We start from the raw sequence: 18805 nt of genomic DNA, 5'->3' as shown, positions 1-18805 counted from the left end.
CAACAAAGCATTGAAGGGGAATAGGCGAAAGCGTACATCTCGGCCGTAAGAAGGCGTGGGACGAATCGCTCTAAGTTTCCGCCCACCCTTCCGAAAAGGTAGAGCCAATCTACCCTTTCCGAACACTAAGTAAGGGAGAGAACGTAACAAAAGGAAAGGAAAGGAAAGGGGAAAAATACAAACCCCAAAAAGAAACAAAACCGGCCCCATTCATTCAGATAGGTATCTTTTCGTGTACAACCCACATCATGTAGCCAATTGTCCTTACATCGAACACCGCGTATGAAAATATCAGAGAACGGCCAGAGATTCGTGATAGAGGGGCTTTGCGACGACTAACAACCACTTGCGGCCGGGAGAGTCAATCTGAGGCTCAAACAGAAACACCAAACCACGCGCCGCGGGTTACAGAAATAGCAATGCGACAAGACATTGTGATCTGCCCGACACATATCAGAAGCACCGGGGAGGCCGATTAGGTTTCCCGATCAAACGGCCCGGGCAGATCCAGCCTCGGACGTCATGGTCATTTGGTGTCACCAGAAAAAAAAATAAGATCTTGTAGCGGAAAGTTTATATCCAGCTCGGTGAACCAAACTCCACGTGTGATGATATGGAATTTAGCACGCAAACCAAAAATACCATGCATTAGTGCGCATTTTTCGATGCTCCGGCCTTGTGAAGAGCAAGCTGCCTTACGGACGAGAGTCGCCGGGGTTAGAAACAAAGAAAAAGGCTCAAGCTCGCTTAGTTGCTAAGTCTCCAGAGTTCCCTGATTACTGATCACCTATGCGAGGACACTGATTTTCCATAACCAAAACTGGAAGAATTACTGGCAAAATCAATGTGCAGCGAAACAAGGTATGAATGTTCATTGCCGTTGAAAGCTAGAATTATACACGTGCGAAACCACGTGTCGAGATTGCTCCACATCATTCAACCACAAATCTAAGTCCATGTAGCAGGCCCAAAAGTCTGACCTTCCGGTAAGACCATTTGTATAGCAGTATTCTTGGCATCCATGGTCGCCGCGACAATACGATTGCCCCACCAATCAGGCGGGTCTATATTGTTCAGCGTGAAGGCGAAGAATATAAACAACGTAGACAAGGCGAGGCCGAGATCGAGGCCCGAGGACGTCAGGAAGTTGAGTCTGCTCCACCAATTAAAGTGGCGCTTCTTAACCAGATATTGGAAGATGAAGCCTACGATACCCCAAGAGAGATAGTTCAGGGGCGTTGCAGGAGGGATTGCACCGGCTCCACCAAATATCAGTGGCGCCATCAGGTATTTAACTGGCGACTTGGGCCATTTCTTGGCGGCGTAATAGAGAATCACGGGTGTGATTGCGCCGATCACGAAGAAAATAAAGAGGCCTGAGTAGACTTGGCCGGGGGAGAAAATGCGAGCTGGTCCGATGAGACCCCAGATCACAGAGGCTGTGATTGATTGAGCTGTCAGAATCGTAGCTGAGAAAGGACAGAAAATTACTCACCAGAGAAAAAGACTCTGCCTCCAGGGCATGTGAAATGCTCAGGCTGCGTCACGGTACACACGTCATCAATATTGTTCAAGGCAAAATTGAGCACTGCAATCTGGATGAAGCAAGAGAAGGTCGTGGCAACAACCTGGCTCAAGAACATGGTCCTAGGTGGGATCTTCATATAATGACCAAATTTGAGATCGGAAACAAAGCCCAGAGCCTGAGACATTGTGATGTATCCAAAAGTTTTGAATCTGTGCGGGTTAGCATGACATAGCCCACACTAGCGACGGGTTATTGATTCAACCTACATCATGAGTGCCAATGGCCTGCCCGGCTGAATGTAGCCGTATACGAACTCAGTCAAGACATTCAGACCGATCTGATTGTTCGTGACTGCCTGGATGATACCAATGGGCAGCGCAAAGGTGAACGAGATGGCAACTGCCAATAGGAACGACCACCAGTTGAGATTGGTAGGATATGCCAATACTGTGATGAACCCTAGACCCAGCATGACCGAAAAGAGGGTCATGTACCACCAGGTAGGTGCCTCCTTGTACTTCCGCATGAGTTTCATGTGGATATCAGGTTTCTCAGTTGTGCTATTCTTGTACTGGCGCCAAATCGTCTTACTGTGATGGAGGTAGGTGTACACAATAAGAGAGGTAATAGCAGCGAATGATAGTCCGTAAGACATGGCAAATGTTGTACTGGACAATTGATTAGTATCGACAAGCTTTGGCATTCCGTGAGTAAATACCGTCATACCTGATAAAGAGGGGGGAGTAGTTCTTGTAGGCTTCTTCGTCTAATGTGAACTCCGGCGTCAAGATACGAGTTGTGTTGTAATGCGAGCCTGTGTTGTCGTATGTAGAGGCATCACTCATGGGCAGGAACTGAGCATACCATACACCGGTGTAGTGAAAGGCTGAGGCAAGACCAATAAAGAACACCACAACACCGATAAGCGTGTTTGCGATAGCGTGCCAAGGTGGGATCAAGGGGGAGCCTATATAGCCTGCAATTTGTGTCCAGTCAAAGGTGATCGGAAGCAGCGATAAACCGGTCGATCCACCAAACAGCTGGTTAATGACAGGGCTGTTTGGCGCAAGCCAGGTGGCGAAAGCAAAGACACTCAGGAATTGGGCGAAAAAGCCAGGAATGAAATAATACAAGAAAGCGCCCAGTGTGACATAAGAAAACCATCTGTATCTGGGCATGTTTCCTCCAATGACTGTTGGATCGTTGGGGGTATGTTTCTCGTACATGGCGTTCATCAGCACTACTGACACCAGGTTGCCGGGCCATATCATGGATGCCGGGTATACTAGAAAGACAATCAGCAAACTTCTTTAGCAGCACGCTTCTGGCTTACCAAGGAACTTCCTCATCATGCCAGCGATGCCATAACCCAGGCTCTGTGTTGAAATTGTTAGTAATAACTGCCAGGGAATGCCGAAATCTTGCTTATAAAATACAAGTTGCGCCAGGATAATGTCCGTGGCATATGCAACTGAGAAGGACACGCTCGCCATGACGACGATGATGGAGTGCTCCTTGATGTTGAATGGCCCAGGGTTCAAGCTCCACTTGATACCAAGCACCGGGAGAACAAACTGTTTCTTGGGCATGATCTTTTCCCAGCCTTGACCGATTGGCCATGCAATGATCTGGGCAATGAGCGCGCCGAGGCCGATCGACGGGCTCCTGAGCGAGAACAAGGTGTTCATGGAAGCACCGATGACAACAAGGAACAACCCAATCGTCCATGCCCGGACCGTGTTGCAGGGCATATCTTCATCGTAATTACGGACGGCAGCTCGAACCTCGGGATACGGTGAGTCTTCCATTTCATCAAGCCCCCTGAAATTCGACTCGCCATCTCCCATCGGATCATCCAGCTCCAGCTCCTGCATCTTCCTCTCGTGTTCTTCGGGTAGGTTCGGATCTAGAAGCATTTCGTACTCTTCACCCTCTTCAAAAGGTTGACTGTTATGGACACTAGACTCACCCCATTCCGAGAGTCGCCTCTTGAGGGCGGCGACAGGGTCGTTGTCCCTCGACGCCGCTGAGCCCTCGGCCAACTCTCGCCCACTGACTTCCAGGCTGTCTTTGTCACTCCATGATCGATCATCGTCTTCCACTATCCTTACTCGGTTAGCCGTTCCAGACGGCCTCGAGTTGGAAGTGTCATCCATCTTGTGGACTTGGCGTATGAAGAAGATCGACACTATGGAAGACAGCACATGGGAAGCAGTGAGTTCTATATAGGGGTGATCTAATGTCCAAGAGAGCTATTCGAATTGCTGGGCAGGCTAGGTCCAACTCTGTGGATCCTAGACAAACATGAAGCAACCTGCAATAGGATAAAGCGATTTGCGATAAGCTTCGGGTCGGAATCTCGCCTTCCTACTGGACGATGTGCCACACTTCCTGGTGTTCACGACTGTTTGGGATATTAAGATGGAGCTAAACTACCATGCCTTCCGTGGTCGTATATTCTGGGGGTATGGCTGATGTCAAGTACAGGCCCGGAGAAATGGAAACAACAACAGACTCAGAATTGAGCACGCAATAAGTGTCTATACTGAGCTTATCGTGTAACAAGGTTTGCGAGTGTGGTGAAGACAAGATGAGCATGAATCTTGAGATCGGAAAGACGATATCGCCGACCGCAGAGGCTGGGACGCACTGGCCAATTTACCTCACAGCCGTCCACGGAATCAACTAGCGGCCTACTGATAAGCTGAAAAGGCGTATTCCGTCGAGCATCTGGTGGTGTTTTGAAACCAATATGCGGCACAGCTTTGGTCTTGATAGGGCGATCTAGGCGATCTGAGGCTGGAGAAATCAGCTAGACTATGGCCAAGTGTCAACCTTGGCCGAATTGACGATGGAGAAACACGACGATTGCTTCCTCGAAAGTGGCGCAACCTCTTATCTGTGAAGTCGTCGTTACTGATGCAAGTTCGACGACGAATCGGTTGACTCATTCCGCGTCGAATAGTTTGTTGTTTAGGACGGCTTTGGCCTGAAACGTGTTCTCAGATACAGATACGTACTTCAGAGCACAGCCGCCAGATCGGCCTACGTAAGATATGGGTCCTAGCCTCAACTGACTGAGCGCGGCTTTGAGAAATCGAGGCGAGTTTCCGATCAAGCCATATCCGTGTAGCCTCAGTAATAAATTGGGATTCACGCAAACGAATCAAGACGAGATACTGGAAAGCATATGCGATATGTGATCCTAATGGTCACGTAGCGTTGCATTACGTGGCACCGGGAAGCTGATTTTCCAGCAGGTGCAACCCCCCAAGCCCCCTGTCTGCTCTCAGCTGGACTAGTCTAAACCACAAAAAGAATAGTCTCATATCTTGTAGACTTGCCCTTGTGATCAATGCTTTTATCGACTGGAAAATCATGTTTTTCGGAATCTTACGCGACATACCTATATAGACGAGAGCCATGATTTGATTGGTGGTTGGTCGTGTGTTTCATACAATGCCCGCGTCCAGTAACTCGCACCGAGCTATCTTTTCCCCCGACGTCCAGGTTGTGGAAGTGTGATGCGCCGGGTTGTCGTTACCGGTCTAGGCGCTATCACGCCTCTGGGTGTGGGCGTTCGACGTTCATGGACTCGCCTCCTTGCCGGTGAGTCCGGCATCGTGAGCGTCGCAGACTTTGAGCCTCAAAATCAGTGGCGTCATCTTCCGAGCACGATAGCAGGGATTGTGCCCAAAGGAAGTACCAACGAAGGCCGATGGGATCCGCATCATTGGCTTACTGCTACTGAGCAACGAAGAACGTCGACTTTCGCCCAGTATGCAATGGCTGCCACATCAGAAGCTCTTGAAGATGCTGGCTGGGAGCCGCAACGGCAGGAGCAGCTTGAGGCCACCGGTGTTTGTCTTGGGAGCGGTATTGGCAACCTCGACGAGATTTACAACACCAGCCTGACATTCAATCAAAGCGTGAGTCCACTCGGTTGCTTCTTGTGTGTGACCAATATCTAGGTACTAATAAAGTTCACCTCTAGGGCTACAAGAAGGTATCTCCACTCTTCGTGCCGAAGATTCTTATCAATATGGCAGCAGGTCATATAGCCATGAAATATGGGTTTCGAGGACCAAATCATGCTGCGACAACAGCTTGCACCACTGGGGCTCATTCCATAGGGGACGCTTCGCGCTTCATAGCATTTGGTGATGCTGATGTCATGGTTGCTGGCGGCTCGGAGTCTTGCATTCATCCATTGACCTTTGCTGGATTTGGCAGGTCACGGTCTTTGTCCACGGCGTTCAACCATGATCCTCGATCTAGCTGCCGACCCTTTGATCGCAGCCGTGATGGTTTCGTGGTTGCTGAAGGAGCTGCTGTGATGATCCTTGAAGAATTGGAGCATGCCAAAGCAAGAGGAGCGCATATCTATGCTGAACTGAACGGCTATGGCTGCAGCGGTGATGCTTACCAAATGACGGCGCCTCGAGAAGACGGATCCGGTGCTTATCGTGCCATGAAGATGGCACTGAGGCACGGTGGTATCAAGCCAGGCGAGGTCGATTATATCAACGCTCACGCTACAGGGACCTCGATTGGCGACACTGCAGAAGCTCGTGCGATCCAGTCCCTGATGGTGGGACCCGAAGGTTATGCTGAGGACGGTGAAGTAGCAGTGAGCAGTACCAAGGGATCAATTGGACATCTCCTCGGAGCAGCCGGCGCCATAGAATCTGTCTTTTCGGTCCTCGCCATCACAGATGTGGGTCACATACTGTCAACCCCTTTCATAGACATGTACTGACGATTCCCCCAGAATGCTATCCCGCCCACGATGAACTTGGTGGAGCCCGACATCGAACCGAAGTTCAATCTGGTGCCGTTGGAAGCGCAGAGCAAAAAGGTCAACACAGCCATGTCGAATAGTTTTGGCTTTGGTGGCACCAACGCGTCTCTGGTGTTTTCTCGATATGAGAACTGAGTCTTTGCATGATGCTCCATTCTGGATGTTCGGCTGAATGTGCAAATGCCTCTGGCAGCGTCAGACACAGCTACATTATATAATGCCAAGTCCTGCGAGAGACTCCTATCAAAAGGACATGGCGAACGATGGGGGACTACTTCCGTGCAGATAGATACGTGAAAACTAGGATTAAGAACTAAAAATCAAAAACCAAACAATTTGCCGCGTCCTTGCAAGGGCAGATACATTCTACACTGCTCTCTTTATGCCTATTTTACTCAAGGTTACTGCAAGTCACCTGAATACGACAGTACGCACCTTGAGCCCACTAGCGTCCGACGCACCGCCTCCGGAGCTCTAATCCCTGGCGTCGATCAGCGCAGCTCAAGCTTCACTAGGTGCACTTTTTTTTCTCTCCTCGAGAAAGTCCTGAGATGTCAATGACGCGAAGACCCTGAAGACCCTCCTCTCACTACCAACCGCAATTCACACCATATCCCATCAAAGGCTTTCCCCTCCATCCAACCCAATTGAGACGAACCCGAGCCAACGAGCAATACGCACGACACATTAATAAATTAAATTAAAATGGCATGCAGAAGCTGCAGACGAACGCTCCTAAGGGACCTATCAACGCGACACGGCGGCCTCGTCGCATCATCCACTGATGCTCAGTCCCTCGCCCTCGCAAGACAATTAAGCCGCCAGCAGATCGTAGCAGCGGCGGCGGCAGCATCACCATCATCCACAACGCCCATTCAGCAGCAAAGACGAGGATTCAGGACCTCGGCGCAACGCCAGCAGTCATGGCTCAAGAACCTCGGGAGCCTCATCGGCAGGTCCGTGGCCGAGCCGTACCAGGTGCACGCCGCCACCGAGACCATCTACAAGGCCGCCGCCGCCGAGGCCGCGTACACCATCTCGGAGACGGACAAGCGCAACGGCACCGTGAAGAAGACGGAGGAGGGTGAGGAGATCGGCACAGGTAGCACGACGTGGCATACCGGTACGTTTGCCCCCCGCCTTCCCTTCCCTTCCCATCCCCCGTACTATTACATTCCTATGTCCACACTTTGCCCAGGCTTTCTGGTTTCTTCTCTCCTTGATTTTCGGCACCACGATACATACATATATACACCAGATTATTCACTTTGAAAGGACCTGAGAAGAAGAACACATGACGAGGAAGAAGGGAAAGAAGAAAAAGAAAGAAAGAAAAGAAAAAGAAAAACTGACATGTACTCCCAAACAGACTTCGACCTCCAGCCGACCTTCAGCACCTGGTCCCAGATCACCATGCTGCACCTATACCTCATGTACGCGCGGCTGCGCAACCTGCCGGCGGACTCTGCGCGGTCGTGGCAGAAGCAGCTGACGGACCACTTCTTCTTCGACGCCGAGGAGCGCATGGACGTGGTGCACGGGCTGACGTCGCGGGGCTTGCGGCACCGGTACCTGAAGGACCTGTTCATCCAGTGGCGGGGCGTCATCGCCGCCTACGACGAGGGCGTGACCAAGGGGGACGCCGTGCTGGCCGCCGCTGTCTGGCGCAACGTCTACAAGGGCCGCGCCGACGTCGACGCCCGCAACCTGGCCGCCATCACCGCCTACATGCGCGCCTGTCTCAAGAGCCTCGACGCCACCCCCGACCAGTCCCTGTTCTTCGCCACGGCGAGCACGTTCAAGCTCCCGGCCAGGCACGAGTTCAGGTTGGTGGACCTGCCCGCGAGAGAGTTGGAGGGCGTCCTGCCCTCGTCGCCGACGCCGCCGTCGTCTTCACAGCAGCCTGCGCAGACGTTTGTTTCCGAGGCAGCGCCCAGGATAGTCAAGGAGGCCGTGTAGGTCAAGGACTTGCATTGCTGCATAGGATCTTGTTTACTGTTGTCGTTATTATTGTTATTGTTGTATTATGATTGTACATATCATGTATCATATCTCTCCCAATCGCCCTGCGGATGGCAGAACCAAGAAACTCACCAACAAACCATCTTGGCCTTTGATTTCCCAGCTGTCCCTCATTGTTTCTCCCTCTGTCCTCGCATGTGGGAAGGTGTTGGTGCTGGAAAAACGGAACGACGAAGGCTTCGTGAGTCCCGGGTTTCCCTAGCGAAGAGGCCTGCACTTCTCGACTCCCGAGCCGCGGCAGAAACGGACCACAGCTATTATAATACATTATAGTTCAGCCACACTCCCATCGGCTGCCAGTGCTCAGAAATTCCGCATCGAAGTGCGAAACGCCCGAAGTCATGTAACCCGCTCGGGATTGATTGGACAGGTTTTCGTGATACGTTCCCTTCATCACGACCTTTTCTCAAATAATCATCTTCCACAGGGAAGCCTCCCGGTCCAGGGTCTCGTGATCGCCAATCTCGAGCTCCTTGTTCATCCTCTCGATCCACTCGTCCTCGGACCTCCGCGCCTCCTTCTCGATATCCTGCATGAGCTCCATTTCCGCAAGCATGTCATCTACCAGGCTCGTAGACCCTCCCAGGGCTCTCGAGAGGCTCGATCTCTGCGCCCTGTCCTCCACGTCTCCAGGCGCGGGCCCGATCCCGTCCAGCATCCCTCTCCACCCCTCGAGCTTCCTCACTAGGCCGGCACAGTCGTCCTTCCACCTCGTGTCTAGATCGCTGACGAACAAGATCTCGCCGTCCCGGACTAGATGTTCCTCTGCCTTCCCGCTCTTCCTCGCTCTCACGACACCCGCCATGCGCTCGGCCCATGTCTCGAAATCCTCGACGACCCTATTATACCGACCACCGGGCTCGCTGAGGGCCCAGACGCCGTCCAAGACCTGATCCAGGACCTGGATCTTGTCCTCCAACCCTCCCGCTGTTGCCTCCCCGCCACTTTTCGCAGATATTGAGTTTACCGATCCCCAGCGCACTAGAGCCGCGGCGTTCCGCCCCTCGACGCCGTCCCGCTCTTCCACGCAGAAGTCGTCGTGCTCCCGGGCGACGCGGCGGAACCTCGCGCCCAGCTTCCTCCGCGCGCTGTCGTGCCACTGGCGCGCGACGGCGCCGGCCTCGCGGTGGATGAGGGAGAGCTGCAGTAGCTCCGTCTGCAGCCGCGACGTCTCGGCGCTGATGGCCAGGTTGGCGGGCAGCTTGGAGGGCGATGGTGGCGCCAGGTAGCTCGCGGTCAGGGGTTTTGGGGCGTGGGATTTCAGGGGCGAGTAGTGCTGCTGGTTCGTGTTGAAGGTTGGGCGGCGGGGCGGCGCTACTGCTGCTGCAGGTGCGGCGGCCGACGGGGCTTGGGTTGCTGTGGTTGCCGTCGTTGTGCTTTGAGATGAGTTTCGGGTGTGAGATGACAAGAGGGTGTTGGTGCGCGGTCTTGTTGGGGTCGATATCGATGTCGTCTTGGGCGAGGGAGGCGCATTCGAGACTGGTGGTCGGAGTGTAGTCGCGGCCGACAGCGCGGTCGCGGTGCTCTTGGCTCTCGCATGGCCGAGCGGTCGGGACTTGGGCGCCGTAGGAGAGGGCAGACCACCGGAAGATGTAGGACGTTTTACGCCGGCCGAGGGCACCCTTCTGCTCACGCCTGCTGATGTCGTCGCCGTCGTTGTGGACGTCGTTGTGGAGGATGTTGTGGAGGCAGGTTCGCGCGCGCGAAGCTGGCGGATCGAAGGTGCTCTGCCCAGCGGCCTGGACGGCAGGGGCGCATGCGCAGGCGCATCATCAGGGGCGGTTGGGTTCGCGCGCCGCGCTGCCCCTGGCGTTTTCCCCGAGAATAGACCTGCCAGTGACCTTCCCGATGCCGTGGTTGTCGTAGAAGCCGTCGCGGTGCTGCCCGCCCTGCTCCGGGCAGCGGCGGATGCGGACGAAGCTGCTGTCGTAGTGGCCGATCGTGTCAGGGGTTTGACCTGAGGTAGTCGGCTCGGCGACGGGTTCCTGGCTGCATTTCTGGTCGGGGGGTCGTCCTTTTGCGTCGACTGGTTCCTGGATGTTGCCGGCTGCCGTATGGACCGGGTTCGGCTCAGCCCCGTTGTCGAAGACATGCTGGCCGCGGCTTGTTGGGTGCAATGTTAACTCAATGGATGTTTATGTTTACTTGCGTTCAGAAGGGGGTGAGTGCCGTCCCCCGTCCAGCACTACGCAGCTTAAATTAGTGGGGAGTCCAGGGTTCTGCTAGGCTACTAGGTTAGGCTGCTAGGCGGCTACCTACTGTAGGTAGCACTGGGTGCTACAGGTACCCCAAGTCCCCCGCCGCGTTGTTAGCGCGTGGTAACCCGGAGCTTAAGTTAGCACTACCAACTGCCTTCGATACCAATTGTCTTCGATAACGATGCCTTTCGGCACGGCATACTGTGCTTAACTCCATCCATACGTAATTAATAAGGGTCACGGGGCAAGCGACACTGAGACCCCTCGCCATAGATCACAACCGGCTCGAGGACAGAAACGATCACGACCTTTCATCGGCTCTGCTCTTGCGAGCTAAGGCTGCTTTCCTGAAGAAACAAATGACGACCACGAGGTGTCTGTCCTACGGAAACGCTTCCACCAACACATGCCTCGAGGGCAAAACGTTAACAAGTCTTACAAACCATATTTAAATACCGGAACATGTCAAATATCTAGGAGCATTGCAGTCTCTTAACAAAATGTTAATGTTAATTGGTGTCTCATGACTCTCTTCTCGGAACGTCATGATGTGGTATCTATCTTATATACACTTCCCTCCTCCAGGGCGCGGGTTTCCAATTTTATCCTCATAACCGCCCACATCCTTTTATATGCCAGTATCCCTATAGTCCTTATAAAAGCCTAGGACAATTTGATATCTTTAGAATAGTACAAAACAAACGAAGAAGAAAAAAAGGGAAGAAAAGAAGGAGAAGAAAAAGGAAGAAGGCGCTCGTCCTGGCGCATCTCGATCGTTCTCCCTAAACGTCCTTCTCTATTGTGCAGCGGTCGCCACACCCTTGCTCTTGCCCATGTCTTGGGTCTTGCCGGCCAATGAATCAAAGTCCAGCTCCCCGATTTTGCGCCCAGTGAGGACGTCCGCGCAGCCGACACAGACCCGGATGCCGCAGGTCTTGCACAAGCGGCGGTGGCCCCGTTCGCCCTCGTGGCAGAGCATGCAGGCGATCGGGACGGACGAGTTCTCCATGTGCAGCCAGCGCCTGTGGTCAGACAGGCATGCTATGTGATCGCTAGTGAGTTCCTTGCACGGCCAGACACCTTGCTTGTTCGGGCTCGCCTGCGCCCAGTTCCAGTTCTCGCGGTTCACCACCCTGCTGATGGCATCTGAAAGACTCCTTTCTTCTTGGGGCGTGAGCTGCAGGGGCTCCTGGTCCTTGTACTCCACCGGAACCCTCGGGGCTGCTCTTGCCCTCGGTGACGTGACGGTCAGCTGGGGTGCCGCGGCCAGCCGGGGTGCTTGAGGAGGGTTCGAAGGGCGACGGGCTCGAGGCGATGAAAGAGCCGCTGCGGCCGCGCTCTCTTGGAACTGTTGGAGTTCTTCGGGGAACTTCTCCTGTGCCGCCTCCCGCTGAATGCGCTCGCTCCGTTCGGCTTCCGATCTCAGACTGATCGCGCTCCTGGCTTCCCGCAAATGCTGAGCGGGGCTGGCTTCTTGTTGAGCCTGCATGGGCTGAGTGCTGGTTTTCGAGCCTACCTCGCGGCGCCTGATTGACTTGGCCGGTGGCTCGGGCGACGACAGTGGTGAAGCCGCACTCATGGTTGCTTTGACTTGCTGGGCGGACAGAGGTGCCGCTTCACTCTTCTGTGTCGGCGAGTCCTTAGGAGGCTTCGGAGGCGCAACTGTGGTCTGCACCTCTGGTTGCCGCGGTAGTGGCTTGACGTTGCGACCTGGTAAGGCAGAGCTTGCTTTAGGCGGTAGCGGTGACGCCTTATTGATGGTCTCGCTCGGTATCGCCATCATCGGATCCGCTAAGGACTCTTGCGACGTTCTGGGTGCCGCTGGCGGCGCCGTGGTTTCCGCCGTTGACCCATTACTTAGGCCCAAGTTGAGCTGAGCTACCGCTATGTTACGATCCGACTTGGAGGATGCTCTTCTCCGCCAGATCTCCCGCCTCGGCGGCGATGCGCTCGTCAGAGTCACCTGGCTCGACGAGTCGTCAGTGATCTGGGGCGAGGGTGCCATTCCCGGTCGTGGCGTTGAGGGTAGTCCGACGCGTGGTGTGATCGGCCTTGATGCTTCCTTCATTGGCGGAGGCAGCGGCAACGGTTCATGCATCATGATCTCCTTTTCCTCGGGCGACGGCTCCTCATACGGACTCCTGCTGTATGCCTTGTACGCTTTTGCGCCATGCTCCCTCACTTCCCCACGCCCTGCCTCCCTCTCTGGTGAGAGGGAAGCCACGCTCCCCTTGGTGACTGAACTTCCTTGTGAGGATCTATGTACAGAGTCTGAGGAAGTGTTTGAGTATGCTGACAACAGACTCGAGATGGAGGAGACACGCTTTAGTTTTTTTGCATCCGCCATCTCTGTCTGGGCAGGCTGGGCTGGTGGTGGTGGCAATGATCCCACAGCCGGCGGTGATCCTACCGCTTTCCTCGGTATCGGCGGCATCTTCTTTTGGAGTTCTGGCTCTGATGCTTTTGCCGGAAGCGCCGGCAATGGTAGCTCTTGAGGTCTGGGTGCGAACCGAGCACCCACACTATCCATCCTGGGTGGGAAAGCCGTTGAAGTCGCCACGTTGGGCAGATCTGGTAGTTTTCGAGGCACTGTATAAGCTGGCGAAGCGGCCTGGGAAGTTTCTTGCGGAGGGGGTGGCATAGGCAGCGCTTTTGAGAAACGCGAGCGGCCAGCCGTCCTCGGGGTCTGCAGCATGGTCGTGTCCATGATTAAGTGGCCGTGTTACAAGACGGCAAGGACTAGGAACGCGGGCGAAAATGAGGCGATTGATGCAGTATAACGAGAGTAAATTACGCTTGAGTGTGCGGGCCTAGAAATCATGCCTTCAGATGGCATTCCCTTGCCCCCTCGTTTATCCCCGGAATAGAAACGCGAAGGAAGGCCCGTTGGTCTGGTTGCAGATATATTCCGCCGAATGTCGTGTGGGTTGCCGAACCCTGTCCTATAGTCGGGCTAATGCAGGTACAAAAAATCTCACGCAAGCAATGTGGAGGTGCCTAGAATTCCAGACTGCAGATCCAAGTGTTCAAAGTCCCACGACCCGCTGCCAGAGATGTTCCCCTTCACGTCAAGAGGCTTATTGATATGGGCTGTGCCTTGGTAGAAAATGATCCGCTGCTATGACATCAATAGATCATTGAATGATTCCGGGTCGCGACCCCTGAGCAATATGAAACTGTAAGTCGATCAACCCTCAACTTTATCGAGATTGGATAGGGGCCCGCACTCAGATGAAGACCAACGCGTTGTGTAGCAGAGATATAATTTTGACCGATGTAGCACAAAAGAAAACATTGAAATACAGACAGCAAAATGACTAGGTGACGAACATGGTATAGCTATTATCTCTTATGGCGACACAAACGGTGTCTTCCCCCTTTTGCTCTTTGTTTTTTGAACATGAGGTCTTATTTTCTTCAATTTCCCCTGGAATGTGAGACAACAGCGACTGTGTTCAGAAGTGTAGTATCAAGTAAGTTAGCTACCCAGCCACAGCCGCTTCGTCATTGTCAACTAGACTAAACACTAGAACGGCCTAGGAGAGGAGGGGATGACGGCGCGCGGATGGCCCAATGGGCAGAATCTTTGGGTGTTCCCTGGAAAGCGCTGGCAAGCCTGGAGTATGGCTTCGCATCAAGCGCAAATGACAGGAATAGCATTTGCTCTCCCGAACGTTTCATCCGGAGATCCATGGGTCCGTCTGCACCCTATCAAGGCCATCATTTGGTACCCACCCCAAGCCATTGGACCATTAGGATGCGCCGGAAAGCCTCGAACAAACCTCCAGCCTCCCAGTAACTATGTTGGAAAACACATGTCGGAGACCACGATTGATCTCCCCATGCTTGCAGTGTCAATCCTTCATGCAGCCATGATTATGCTTGATTTGCCGTGCATACTCTCGGTTAACGCTGAGATTTAGCGATCCTTTCACATGTGCTGTATCATTGCCTTACCGTATGCAGTGCTCATGGTTTCTTTGAACGGTCTCTGGCAGCTCATTCCAGATTTCCAGGTTGAATAAATAAATAAATAAATAAATAAAAACCGACCTCATCTATAAAGTTTACCGTCCAAGGCGACCCAAGGATTTCCCCCAAAAGATGCGCTACTTAAAAGTGCATGTCAGCTTTGATACACACGTGTGTCTGTCCCTGCATTAGCGGTAAGACCGCGTCGGCTGAAGATGAGTCGTGAGGGTCGATTTGCTGCGCCTTGGCTTTACGTTAGAGGAAACCTTGGGGACGTGTTGGCTGTTTTTGGACACGAATTTTTTTTTTAATTTTTTTTTAATTTCGTATTTGTAACCAGAGGTCGTGCTTCTAGTCCCTGCCGCCGACCGCGCTTGTATGGCGCAATATGGTTGATTTCAAGCCAGCATCTGTCTTCTAGCTATTCACGTGTCTACACAACGAGCAAGGCTTCTCTCGGAGATTTGCTTTTTCGCCTGTCTAAAGTTCCTCCGCCTCATGCATGGAACGCAGAATCTTCCCAACCCAGCTCCACTAGGTTCTAACTCGATGGCCATACTATACTTGTTCATACCAACGACTTCCGATGTTTGTTGTATTTCATGACAAGCCAAGCTCGGTGATTACCAACCATGACATCCGTGAATGTTCGTGTCCGCCACTTGACAATACCAGGCGTTCTTACAACCACTCTCAGATTATGCAGTAACTGCAGTTGAATGCGATGTGGCATTGGTCATCGGCAACATGCCCTCAACCGAAATCCAAAGGCCTCATAAGTCTTGGGTAATGAAAATTGCAAGATACCAGTAAGCGTGTGAATTCTTGAAAACGCCGATAGGGTGACTCCGGTACCCGATGTGCTGGAGCTCCTCTTCAGCGGGGAAAAGACTTGGTGCCATAACGCCGATCGCGTTGACGCAATCGGAGATGCTCCGACGCCCGGGAGCCACGGATTGCTTTGGCACTAGAGTTTTTCGCGATTTGTGAGGCAGAAGCATCAAACAAAGCGTAGATAGTTGTCGCCTGTGGTGTGTAGAATCAGTCGAACGTCGTCGAGATGTCCAGAGAAACTATCCCCCAGGAAGCTGCAGCAGCGTCGGAAACCGCACCCTTGCTTGGTGCCAGTTCCTCAGAAAACGGCAATCCTGCGAAGCTCGATAGCAATGGGACTTTTACAGACCCCGAACATGCAGCAAATGGTGGTGCTCAGAATGGATCTGGCGAACAAGTCAACGACAATGGCCCCAAGTTAAAAGTCAACATGGCCTCCTTGCTACCGGCTCTGGCTATCGGCGTAAGTAATATTCGCTTGAAGCACGGAATTTCGTTGACACATGACTGAAGATCTTCCTTGTTGCCATGGACCAAACTTTAGTCATCGCAACGTATGGAAAGATCGGTTCTGATCTGAAGGCTTTGAACAATACCAGCTGGATTGCCACGTCGTAAGTGTCAAGTTTCTCGAGTACAAATCGTAATTACTAATCTTAATACAGATACTTCTTGACCCTCACGACTTTCCAACCCCTCTACGGGAAACTGAGTGATATTTTTGGCAGGAAAGAGTGCCTGCTATTTGCTTACACTGTCTTCGGCCTGGGATGTCTCGGCTGTGGACTTTCTCAAGATATCACTCAATTATGCGTTTCGAGAGCCGTCGCTGGCATGGGCGGAGGTGGCATGAATGCTGTTGTCTCTATCTTGATGACAGACCTGGTTTCTTTACGAGACCGCGGTGTCTGGCAAGGTTATATCAACGTCGTCTTCGCAGCCGGAATCGCGAGCGGTGCTCCGCTGGGTGGTTTGGTAAGTAGTCCAAAAACATTATGCAGGTTCTAGTGAATCTTTGATTGTACCCGTTGGACGAATTCTCCCAATGACGATCAGAAGGAGTGGCTAACATGCTGATTGGTTTAGATGGCTGACTCAATTGGCTGGCGCTGGGCATTCATTGGTCAATTTCCCATCGCAATTATCGCATGGTCTGCGGTGTTTTTCGTGCTCGACCTGCCCAAGACTGATCATTCACATTGGATCGAGAAGTTCAAGCGCATCGATTTCCCTGGAGCCATCACTCTCAGCGCTGCGGTGTTCTTGCTGGCTTTCGGTCTGGACAATGGCAGCAACGAGGGCTGGAGCACAACTGAAACCATTGTCCCGCTTGCTTTGACCCCGGTACTCCTCGTGGGTTTCATTTTGATCGAGAACAAGATCGCCTCGCACCCTTTCGCGCCAGGTCACGTTATTTTGGACCCGCCCGTATTGGCGGCTTACGGGGCCAATTTCTTTGGTGTTGCAGCGCAGATGGGATCATGGTTTTTCGTGGCACTCTTCTACCAGGGTGCTCTGGGTCTCACGGCATCTCAGTCCGGGTTGATGTTCCTCCCGGGCACCGTAACCGGTCTGATTGGATCGCTCGGAGGGGGTTTCGTTATGAAGAGGACTGGCAAGTACTATTGGTTGACGCTTGCTGGCTACGCCATCGTGCTCCTCAGTCTGGTATTGATAGCGCTGTTCTCAGGGGTGGTCGAGAAATCCCTTGTGGGTGTACTGGTGGCTATGGTCCTCCTCGCGTTTGGGGCGTCAATATCGATTACGACAACGCTTATTGCAGTCATCTCGAACACCGCTCCTGAGGACATGGCGGTGGCTGTAGCTTGCTCATACCTGTTCCGCTCCCTTGGTACGACTATCGGTATCAGCATCTCGACAGCTGTTTTACAGCAAGTTCTGAGGACAGAACTTGCGGTTCGCCTTAGCGACAGTCGAGCGGATGAGATAGCTGAGCGCGTCAGGGAGTCCCTCGACTACATCCGAGAATTGCCCATTGACGTGGCAAATGTTGTTCGGGACTGCTATGCGACTGCGACCTCTTGGGCTTGTCTGCCGGTCATAATCATGATCATTCTTTGCCTGATCTCAAGCGCATTTATCCGTGAGAAGAAACTGGAAAGGTAAGATATGATTCTGTGCAGATACAAGCAGCATGCAACTGGGTTTACGGGTGTGTCACGTGGCATATTTTCGCAGTCCCTGGCGATCGAAGGTGGTACGGTGCCGAGACTGATTGTTGTAAGACCAAAAGGAAAAATTGCTGCTAAGAGGAGCATATTGAGAGAACAATACCATGTAAACTTCTAGAAATAGAGCAGTCTATGCTTTTGGTTCGGGTAGGATGTGGTGACATATCCAATAAGGATTTGCGGATAACTCGCCTAATCGATAGAATTACTACTTTCATGTGCCGCTCGACAACAGGTCCATTGTGCTAGATGATCCTTATCTACTTATATTTGTATGCAGTTTCAATGAGACAGGCGCGGAAAGGTAAAACTACATACACTGTTGCGATTACCACGGCTTGGTTTTTGCGCTCAGCCAATCCGTCAGCCTGCGGATAATATGCCGTGTTCGTTAGAAAGTGACTCCCCGGTACCGTCTAAAAAAGATTTATATATACAAACCTCTCTAGTAGTCTCGAGGCGGCTTTCCGCGTCTCGGTCTTATAGTGGTAGTAGGAACGGGTCAATTAGAAGCGCGAACAACTCATTTGCACTGCAATTCTAACCCTCACGAAGAGTATGTGCTAAATATTCCTAAGCCATTTTCTCCCACATTTGAAACTCATACTCTGTCCCATTCTCCTCTTGTACGCCTTCTGGTACTGTCTCCCCTGTATACTCATCGAGCTCCTCTTTCGAGCTCTTCACCCACTTGCTGTCACCCTGTGACTCAAAGAGCTTGAGTGAGAAGAACGTATCGCATTCAAAGTCACTCATGACCTTGGTTAGCAGAATTCTTTTTGTTTCCTTCAACTGCAGGGCGGCGCTATAAATCTGCGCTCCGCCGATGACATACGCCCTTTCGATGTTCCCTGAAGCACTGGAGTTGACATATTCGACAGCCTTCTCCAGCGAGTTCACCTTGACAGGCTGGGCCTCGGAAATAGCCGCTTTCTCGGCCGTATCAGAATAAGAACGGCTGATGACGATGTTCAGGCGCCCCTTCAACGGCCTGAACTTGGGTGGGATGCTTTCCCATGTTTTGCGCCCCATGATCACTGCGTTTATAGCAGAAGGTTGTGCCTACTCCGGGTGAGATGAAGAAACACGATGGAATTGGGTAGACAACTCCTTACATCGGAAGGCAGCCTTTTCGTGACTCTTGCAAAATAAGCCATCTCCTTTTTCAGACCTGTCCATGGCAGCCCACCAGCATGGCCGATGCCCATGTTCCTCGTTGCCGCAAGGACCAAAGTCAGCTCTGTCGGTAGCATGGCGG

At 52.6% G+C, this 18805-nt stretch overlaps 6 protein-coding genes across 6 annotated transcripts; 2 read left to right on the top strand and 4 right to left on the bottom strand.

The window, feature by feature from the left end:
* Positions 1 to 948: 948 nt before the first annotated feature.
* BKA67DRAFT_535955 (OPT oligopeptide transporter protein-domain-containing protein) lies at positions 949 to 3684 on the bottom strand (the record flags this gene model as incomplete). The annotated part of the gene is made up of 5 exons (XM_046100085.1): positions 949 to 1454; positions 1496 to 1737; positions 1795 to 2196; positions 2255 to 2813; positions 2862 to 3684. The coding sequence occupies 5 exons, from the start codon at positions 3682 to 3684 to the stop codon at positions 949 to 951; spliced, it is 2532 nt and encodes an 843-aa protein (XP_045958914.1).
* A 1368-nt stretch (positions 3685 to 5052) lies between these two features.
* On the top strand, positions 5053 to 8288 carry BKA67DRAFT_516928 (thiolase-like protein; the record flags this gene model as incomplete). The annotated part of the gene is made up of 5 exons (XM_046097862.1): positions 5053 to 5457; positions 5523 to 6245; positions 6300 to 6442; positions 7046 to 7413; positions 7654 to 8288. The coding sequence occupies 5 exons, from the start codon at positions 5053 to 5055 to the stop codon at positions 8286 to 8288; spliced, it is 2274 nt and encodes a 757-aa protein (XP_045958913.1).
* Positions 8289 to 8522: 234 nt separating this feature from the next.
* On the bottom strand, positions 8523 to 10535 carry BKA67DRAFT_286012 (uncharacterized protein). The gene has a single exon (XM_046095978.1). It carries the CDS (start codon positions 10441 to 10443, stop codon positions 8758 to 8760), a length of 1686 nt encoding a protein of 561 aa, XP_045958912.1. The 5' UTR covers positions 10444 to 10535; the 3' UTR covers positions 8523 to 8757.
* An 810-nt stretch (positions 10536 to 11345) lies between these two features.
* On the bottom strand, positions 11346 to 13256 carry BKA67DRAFT_535951 (uncharacterized protein; the record flags this gene model as incomplete). Its single annotated transcript, XM_046100084.1, has 1 exon — positions 11346 to 13256. One exon carries the CDS (start codon positions 13254 to 13256, stop codon positions 11346 to 11348), a length of 1911 nt encoding a protein of 636 aa, XP_045958911.1.
* A 2571-nt stretch (positions 13257 to 15827) lies between these two features.
* Positions 15828 to 17781, top strand: BKA67DRAFT_285929 (multidrug resistance protein fnx1). The gene is made up of 3 exons (XM_046095977.1): positions 15828 to 15969; positions 16021 to 16330; positions 16442 to 17781. The coding sequence occupies exons 1-3, from the start codon at positions 15884 to 15886 to the stop codon at positions 17480 to 17482; spliced, it is 1437 nt and encodes a 478-aa protein (XP_045958910.1). The 5' UTR covers positions 15828 to 15883; the 3' UTR covers positions 17483 to 17781.
* A 339-nt stretch (positions 17782 to 18120) lies between these two features.
* On the bottom strand, positions 18121 to 18800 carry BKA67DRAFT_658922 (dihydrofolate reductase-like domain-containing protein; the record flags this gene model as incomplete). The annotated part of the gene is made up of 2 exons (XM_046107369.1): positions 18121 to 18609; positions 18663 to 18800. 2 exons carry the CDS (start codon positions 18798 to 18800, stop codon positions 18121 to 18123), a joined length of 627 nt encoding a protein of 208 aa, XP_045958909.1.
* Positions 18801 to 18805: the final 5 nt, after the last annotated feature.

Source organism: Truncatella angustata (assembly GCF_020726525.1).
Source record: "Truncatella angustata strain MPI-SDFR-AT-0073 chromosome Unknown BKA67scaffold_4, whole genome shotgun sequence".
Taxonomy (NCBI): Eukaryota; Fungi; Ascomycota; class Sordariomycetes; order Amphisphaeriales; family Sporocadaceae; genus Truncatella; species Truncatella angustata.
Note: the sequence above shows the minus strand (reverse complement) of the source record. Positions and strands in the feature narration are given on the sequence as shown.

Excerpts from the sequence above, each read along its gene's own strand:
- BKA67DRAFT_286012 (XM_046095978.1), bottom strand. The coding sequence starts at position 10,443 with ATGTCTTCGACAACGGGGCTGAGCCGAACCCGGTCCATACGGCAGCCG.
- BKA67DRAFT_285929 (XM_046095977.1), top strand. The coding sequence starts at position 15,884 with ATGGACCAAACTTTAGTCATCGCAACGTATGGAAAGATCGGTTCTGAT. Across the intron at positions 15,970-16,020 it reads ACCAGCTGGATTGCCACGTC|ATACTTCTTGACCCTCACGA; the intron begins GTAAGTGTCAAG and ends ATCTTAATACAG. Across the intron at positions 16,331-16,441 it reads GTGCTCCGCTGGGTGGTTTG|ATGGCTGACTCAATTGGCTG; the intron begins GTAAGTAGTCCA and ends TGATTGGTTTAG.